The 7,470-nt window shown below is 32.2% G+C and overlaps 4 protein-coding genes across 6 annotated transcripts; 1 reads left to right on the top strand and 3 right to left on the bottom strand.

Moving 5' to 3' along the window:
* Positions 1–65: 65 nt before the first annotated feature.
* LOC130442385 (inhibitor of growth protein 3-like) lies at positions 66–1,895 on the bottom strand. 3 transcript variants are annotated; one of them, XM_056776447.1, is made up of 8 exons: positions 1,798–1,887; positions 1,676–1,747; positions 1,474–1,619; positions 1,219–1,421; positions 922–1,171; positions 699–862; positions 414–633; positions 66–353 (listed from the first exon to the last, which is right to left on the bottom strand). In XM_056776447.1, the coding sequence occupies exons 1-8, from the start codon at positions 1,823–1,825 to the stop codon at positions 237–239; spliced, it is 1,200 nt and encodes a 399-aa protein (XP_056632425.1). In that variant the 5' UTR covers positions 1,826–1,887; the 3' UTR covers positions 66–236. The 3 variants fall into 3 exon arrangements, with proteins under 3 accessions (XP_056632425.1, XP_056632427.1, XP_056632426.1); XM_056776449.1 differs by having other exon boundaries at positions 176–353; positions 922–1,153; positions 1,798–1,895; XM_056776448.1 differs by having other exon boundaries at positions 176–353; positions 922–1,162; positions 1,798–1,894.
* A 723-nt stretch (positions 1,896–2,618) lies between these two features.
* On the top strand, positions 2,619–3,291 carry LOC130442820 (heat shock protein 23-like). Its single transcript, XM_056777179.1, has one exon. It carries the CDS (start codon positions 2,714–2,716, stop codon positions 3,167–3,169), a length of 456 nt encoding a protein of 151 aa, XP_056633157.1. The 5' UTR covers positions 2,619–2,713; the 3' UTR covers positions 3,170–3,291.
* A 1,469-nt stretch (positions 3,292–4,760) lies between these two features.
* LOC130442751 (peptidyl-prolyl cis-trans isomerase F, mitochondrial-like) lies at positions 4,761–6,477 on the bottom strand. The gene is made up of 6 exons (XM_056777099.1): positions 6,092–6,477; positions 5,886–6,047; positions 5,713–5,835; positions 5,474–5,658; positions 5,043–5,314; positions 4,761–4,986 (listed from the first exon to the last, which is right to left on the bottom strand). Exons 1-6 carry the CDS (start codon positions 6,233–6,235, stop codon positions 4,778–4,780), a joined length of 1,095 nt encoding a protein of 364 aa, XP_056633077.1. The 5' UTR covers positions 6,236–6,477; the 3' UTR covers positions 4,761–4,777.
* A 163-nt stretch (positions 6,478–6,640) lies between these two features.
* LOC130442752 (biogenesis of lysosome-related organelles complex 1 subunit 3) lies at positions 6,641–7,342 on the bottom strand. The gene is made up of 4 exons (XM_056777100.1): positions 7,180–7,342; positions 7,063–7,129; positions 6,947–7,012; positions 6,641–6,891 (listed from the first exon to the last, which is right to left on the bottom strand). The coding sequence occupies exons 1-4, from the start codon at positions 7,249–7,251 to the stop codon at positions 6,656–6,658; spliced, it is 441 nt and encodes a 146-aa protein (XP_056633078.1). The 5' UTR covers positions 7,252–7,342; the 3' UTR covers positions 6,641–6,655.
* Positions 7,343–7,470: the final 128 nt, after the last annotated feature.

A 7,470-nucleotide genomic window follows, 5' to 3' on the forward strand; every position in this document is an offset into this window, starting at 1 on the left:
TAAGGGGTAATAAGAGAGGTAAAAAAATGGAAAAAGATGAGAAAAATTCATAAATGAATCAAAGTTACGTTCGAAACCACTTTTAATATTCGAAAAAATGGGTGCAAAGGTGTAAATAAGGGGTAGGATGTTTAAATAAGAGGTAACAAACGGAAAAAGATGAGAAAAATTCATAAGTGAATCAAAATTACGTTCGAAACCACATTTAATAACCGGAAAAACAAAAAATAGTTATTCTAATTCTTCCTGCCGCCGCGCCGTTTCATCGAGGCCGTACACTGAGGACAATACCATTTGCCTTTCGGAGGCGCCGTTATCCCGACGCAAGGATAATGGAACCATTCCGATGGGCACTAAAACAACAACAGACAATTTCATCGTCCACGCACTAAAAAAAACGACCATAAACTCACGTCCTGGTTATCGCAGGCCACCATATCGCCGTAGGAGACTTGATTGCAGAGACAGTACCTCGGCTCGTTGGGATCGTAGCTCCACTCCCCGTCGGCGACGTCGGCGTTCTGGGAATTCGAATCGACGTTGGGCGATTCCGGCGTCGGTACCGCCGCCACCGCCGCTGGTACCGTGCTAGCCGACGACGAACCCGAAGAGGTACCACCCGCGCTCCATTTCCTTCAAAAAAAAAAGAAAAAACGAAAAAAAAACATACAAAAACTCGACATTTCCATCCTACTTACTTGTGCTTCTTTTTATTATTGACGTGATCCTGTTGTATGGCTTGAATGGCGGTCTGAGCCGCCCCCGCCAACTCCCTCCCTATACCGAACTCGTGACCGTGCCCGCCGGTATTGATGGCCTCGTAGGAAGCCTTCAAACTCGCCGTCCTCCTACCCTGCTGCATCTACACGTAACCGTCAACCACTGTAATAACAAATAACTAGAGATAAAATAACCGCTTACCTGTTGGGTAGCGGCTATCGCTTGCGAAGCGGCCGCCGCTATCGCCGGACCGGCTCCCAAAGTGTGTCCCAATCCATACTGTATCGCCGGGGTGGTCGTGGGGGTTTGAACTTGATTAGTTGGTTGTCTGGGTTCGATTAGTGGTACCGCCGGTGTAACCGCTTGTCGTTTTTCAGCCAATTGTGCTGGTACGGCCACGTTGTTGCTGTCTCGGCGTTTTTCGGCCCGCGGTCTGGAATATCTGTAAGAGCTGTCGAAAAAAATTCGATTAAGTCATTTGATTTTATGTATAAATACCTGTCGTATCGGTTTTCTTTTTGTTGAAATGACGATATGCTCGGCGAACTGTTCGGGGTATCCAATTCCAACGATCTCTTTTCTAAAACTTCCGTTATACCTTTATTATCGGCTTCTAATTCGCATTTGAATTTGTGCAATTCCGAATCTAATCGGCGTAAATATTTGTCCACTAAATCATACATTTGACTCGCTAGATGTACCTAAAACAATCATTACATTAAGAAAACGACGAAAAAGTTAATAAAAACTCACTTTCTCATCGGCTTCTTCCAAAGTTTTATAATATTCCTTTCGTATAGCTTGAAACTCCGCGTCTACTGCTTGCGGTAAATCGTTGGGGTATTTTTTACATTCGTTGAAGAAATTTTTAACTCTTTTCTCTAATTCATCCATATTATCTGAAAAATAAACGAAATATAACACACTTTTTACACTAAATGAGTTTATCACTCACTGTGTATCGTTAAATCCATTTCACGCATATCTGTAAATCTATCTCGTAATTCTTGAGGTAAATGTTCGATCACTAAAATAGAGAAATTAAAACGTTTATTTTATTAAAAAATACTCACCTACTTTCCAAATAATCTTCTAAATACAACATATTTATAATTTTAAACAATTTTCGTTTTGATACACTATTTTGACAACTAACGACAGTTGACAGTAACGGTGATGTGACATTATTAGTTATTTTGTAACTTATACGTTAAATCGATATTATTATCTTTTTATTATTTATTAAATATATAAAACAAATTTAATATATATACGTAGTAATAATATCATTAAAAATAAAATTTTCACTATTACTAGTTCAAAAATTACTAGAAATTTCGAGAATATTCGGAACTAAAATCTATAAAAATAATCATGTCATCTCTAGAATAAACAAGTTATGGCTAAAACTCCTAGTGTCGTTAAAATAAAAATCATTTTAGAAATTACGTTCAAATATAACATACTAATACTTTTTTTGACATGCATTTATACCATGAAAACGATTTAAACGTATAAATAACAGTTAAAGCCAATACATAATATTTAAATCACAAAATGAACCAAAATTTGTTAATTTTTCATTCTAATTATCAATTAAGAAACAATTATATCAAACTAAATATTTCTACACAAATGATAAATTATAAGTTTCAAATATAGTAAACGTTTGAATTAGTATTAAATAAAAAATACAAACTTACCTTTTTAAAACTTTTTCTTCTATAAAAACGGGCAAATATTCAAACACACTTTGTATATCAAAGATTAAAACAACAACTTCAAAGTTATTAATAAATATATTTATCAACTACATTATAAAATATATTTACACATACGACATTGGTAGTAGTAGTCACTGCAATTTTATTTCCAGTAAATTCTAGTAGGCTCGTGAACTTCGTTGACTTAATATAAATAGCAACGTTGCCGCCGGATTTCGTCAGTTTAAAACTAGCAATCGTATTTGAATTATACCAAAAGTGTTTTGAAAATGTCTTTCGTACCTTTATTGTTGCGAGAATTCTCGAGACCGATGAGAATGATGGAACAACAATTAAAATTAATGGACGATCTATTTCGACCAGCGATCGGTTCGTATATCAACCATCCCCGATTGATGGAGCATTCCGAACAAGACACCGCCTTCGAGGATAAAGAAAAATTTCAAATTCAATTGAATTTGCAAGATTTCAAACCGGAACAAATAACGATTAAAACGATGAACAATAATACGATTCAAATCGAGGCTAAACACGAGGAAAAACAGGACGAAAACGGATTCATTTTGAAGCATATTGTTAGAAGATTCGCCGTACCGAAGGGACACGATCTCCAGAAGGCTTCTTCGGCTTTGACTTCGGATGGATTGCTCGTGATAACTACACCAAAGATACCGAAGGAAGAGAAAACTATACCGATCACTCACGAACAAACAGATACGAATTAAACCCAAAAAAATTGTAGGTGTTTATAGATTTTAGTTTGAATAAACGTCCATTTTATAATTTTTAGGCGTGTTTGTATTGTTTATCTTTTGTATTATATGATAAAATAAAAAAAATCGAGCTATTTTCTGTTTTATTTACAATAATTTGGATTGAAATGAACGAATATGAAGTGACGGTAAAGGAACGTGAATTAATAAAGGGGTAACGGGGTTAATAAAGTTTAAAAGTGCAGGGAACGTGCGTGAATAAGGGGTAACGGGGTTAATAAAGTGGGAAAGTGCAAGGAACGTATGAATAAGGGGTAACAGTGAAGAAATAGGGGGGGGGACATGGAAGAATAAGGGGAGAAGTAGATGAATGCGAAATAAGAATACAAAAAGCCTACAAGTAAATAAATAAAAGGTGCAAGTGAATAAATAAGGGGTAAAAATGAGGATAATAGTGAAGGAAAATTGTACAGAAAGTTGATAAATAAGGAAGAAAATAGAAAAACTGAATAAATAACAGGTAAAAATTGATAAATATGGATTATAATGGGTAAATAAGGGGTAAAAAAGAAGAAACCGTGGGTGGAAATGAATAAACAATGGATAAATAAGGAAGAATACAGGATAAACAGAAAAAACGATTAAAAAATATATAAAAAGATGTGAAAGTTGATAAACAGGTATTAAAATGGATGAATAAGGGGTAACAATAAAGGACTTGTGGGGAAAATGGATGCAAAGTGGATAACTATGGAGTGAATATGGAAAAATGTTAAAATTTTATAAATAAGAGGTTAGAAATGATTGATAAAGGATTAAAATGCATTAATAAGGGGTAAGATTAAAGAAACACTTTTGAAAAATGAATGAACAATGGGCAAAACGTGAAAGAATGCGAAAAAAACAAAGAGAGCGGCTAAAACTTAAGAAAAAAAGAGGTAAAAATTGAAAAATAGGGATTAAAATGAATGAATAAGGGGTAATAATAAAAGAATAGTGAAGGGAAATGAATGAACAATAGATAAACGTGTAATAATGCGAGAAAAACTGGAGAAAGCGGCTAAAACTGTATGAATAAGAGGTAAAAATTGAAAAATGGGGATTAAAGTGGATGAATAAGGGGAAACAAACAGAGAATTATGGAGAAACTTGATGAACAATGAGTAAATATGCAAGAATGCGAGATAAACTGAAGAAATCGTCTAAAGCTTTATAAATAAGAGGTAAAAATTGACAAATAGGGATTAAAATGAATGAATAAGGGGTAATAATAACAGAATAAGGGGTAACCAACAAGAAATTGTGTCGAGATATGGATGAACAAAGGGTAAACGTGAAATAATGCGAGAAAAATAGAAGAAAATAGCTAAGACTGGTTAAATAAGAGGTAAACGTTGATAAATAGGGGATTGAAACGATTGAATAAGGGGTAATGGTAAAGGAATTTTATATAAAAACAAAAAATCGACAAAAATAAAAAATTTTGGATTATAATGGATGAGTAAAGAATGAAAATTAGTATACGAAGGTTTCGCGATAGGAATAATACGTCAAACTACGAAAAAATGGCGTTTATAGAGGTGGGGATTCAAAATTCAACACAGTTAAAAAAATATTTTATTATAATAAACCACAATTACATATAATTATGTCGACGTAAGGTTTACCTATTTTCCTACCGTAATTTTGAATTTTTAACAAATTTCCAAAACCTTTAACGACATTACCGAAAACAACGTTTTTATGATCTAATTGCTCCATTTTCGTTAACGTTATAACGAATTGTGAATTATTTTCGTTCGGTGGTAACCGTTTCATCGAAACTACACCTAAAAAAAAAACGATTTTCTACAAAACGCACCTCATTAGCATAACTTATTTTCACCTGCTTTCGTATGTTTCAAAACGTGATTTTCTTCCCGGAACGTTTTGCCGTATATCGACGTCCCACCTCTACCCGTTCCTAACGTTATATCTCCAGTTTCCAGAAATTGCCCCCGTACTATTCGGTGTACCAAACAATTTTTGTACGACAATTTATCGCCTCGACATAATTCCATGAAATTTTGAACCGTCACCGGTACATAATCGAAATATAATTGTATAATCACCTTACCCAAATATTCCCCATCTCTAACTTTGAATTCCAAAAAACATCTTCGAAGGAAGAAAAAGAAGATTTACTACTGTCATATGTCAACGTAAATATTTAGTTTTATTACAAATTCAAAATCGGGAATGTAAAAAAATCGATTTTTCTTTTAATTATACAGGAAATAATAAAAAAAAACTAAATTTTCAACGTTTATCTCTTACTTTGGTCGATTTGTCGTATCTTTTTGGGGTAAATTCAAACCGCTACTAATAGATGGTTCTGATTTCAAAATGGCGTCGTGATTTACAGCCTTGGTTATAATTAATGGAAATTTACAACTATGCGACATTTTTTCCATAATATTCTCCCAACGTTTATCCATATCTTTTTTAGAATAATAAGATTCCTATATTAGAAATTGTCTTTAATAAAATTTCAAACATTTAACTACTTTTCTTACCGAATTTAACAACATTTTATACAACATCTTATTTTCTTTATCGTTTTGTTTCATTTTTCTTTCGTAACTTAACCAATCGTCTTTCCTAAAATACGCCCAAGGGTTATAACAATCCACCCACCCCTAAAATTCGTATTAATACAAGAATCGACCGGTTAAAACACGAAACTCACCCCGTTTCTATTAATAAAATTAATTTTATATAAAAGACGCTTGTTTTCTTTATCAATTGTTTCGCATTGAAGAATATCCTCAGCTATTTTACTCATAGGAAACAATCTATGGGGATTTATGGGCATGGGAGTCGTGTCCATTGTACTACGAATGGTAAACAGCTGGACATTTTTATTAGATTTAATTTTCCGTTTAAAATACTCACCCTGTAACGATGGGAATTGTACTTTTGTAGATCGTCCAAATTTGTTTCTCTAGATACCGATCCGGGGAGATAACGAAAATTTTTCGTAGGTTTAAACACTTTTTGTTTTTTCTTTGTAACGCAATTTTTACCCTCGTTCAACATTTTATTATCGCACTCACACAATTTAACACGAAAAGAAATTTATTTTGACATGCGTGTCAAACAAAAACAATTTCACTTCACACGATAATTACAATTTTTTTATATTTACTTAAATAAATAAAATAGATATTAATGAGTTTACAAAAGTATCTTCTTTCCCCTATAATTCAGACTTTATCGATTTGATTATTCAGATAGTAATATAGAACATTTATTCGTGAAAATAATAATAAAGTTATGCCATTCTTCTTTCCTTTACGACTTAACCTGTACCAATTGGATTATGCAGTTATTGAACCGAAATATTCTGAACTACTTAAAAGAGAAAAGTTCAGTTTGATAGATGACTTTTTATAAACAAAACGTCAATATTCCACCCCTATTAGGTAATAAATAATTGGAACACCAGGTATATTTTATTTATTTATCATTAAAAATAACATTCGATAAGAAATTAGAAGATAACAAAGAATGTAATTTACTTTTAATAGTTAAAGAGTTAATACTTAAAGTTTTAAGCGAAGTAACTGCGATTTGTAATGTAATTTGAGATCGAATTAAATTTTGATCGATTAAATTCAAAGTTTTACCAGCTTCGTTAACCGGAGACTGACATATGTTTTCAAAACTAACTTTTAACTTTTCATTTTGTTCCCCTAAAATATTTAACGTGAAAAATACATTGAACATCAAAGATTCTCTATTACTCACGTAACTTTTGGTGGAATAAAGAATCGTATTTAACTTCACCCTTAGGTACAACAGAACTATAAGTATCTGTAATAAATTTGAGTATAATATATTTTAGATTAATTGAATTATATTACCGTTATCAGATTCGGAATCTTCTCCGGTTATTACTGCTCCTTGTACTGAATTTGTTAAATTATTAACCTAAACAATACGAAATAAAACTACGTTATGAAGTTAGGTTATGTACATACTTTTACTGTTGGAGATTCATCTTCGCTATCAGTTTCTGAAGCCTCCCCACTTATAACTAAAGGTTTATTCATATCACAAATAATAATATATAATATTAATAACTAAATATAAATATTAGTATAACAAACTATGTGTCACACAAATCTAACCTTCAATTTCTTCTTCTTCTTCTATTAGTTACTATACGAAATTATTGAAATATACAACTACTAAACTATAAATTTAAAAAATATTTTTCAAATATTTATGTATAATCACTTTATTTAAATTTGATTATAATAGTGTTATTA

This window comes from Diorhabda sublineata, chromosome 4 (genome assembly GCF_026230105.1).
Source record: "Diorhabda sublineata isolate icDioSubl1.1 chromosome 4, icDioSubl1.1, whole genome shotgun sequence".
Classification (NCBI taxonomy): Eukaryota; Metazoa; Arthropoda; class Insecta; order Coleoptera; family Chrysomelidae; genus Diorhabda; species Diorhabda sublineata.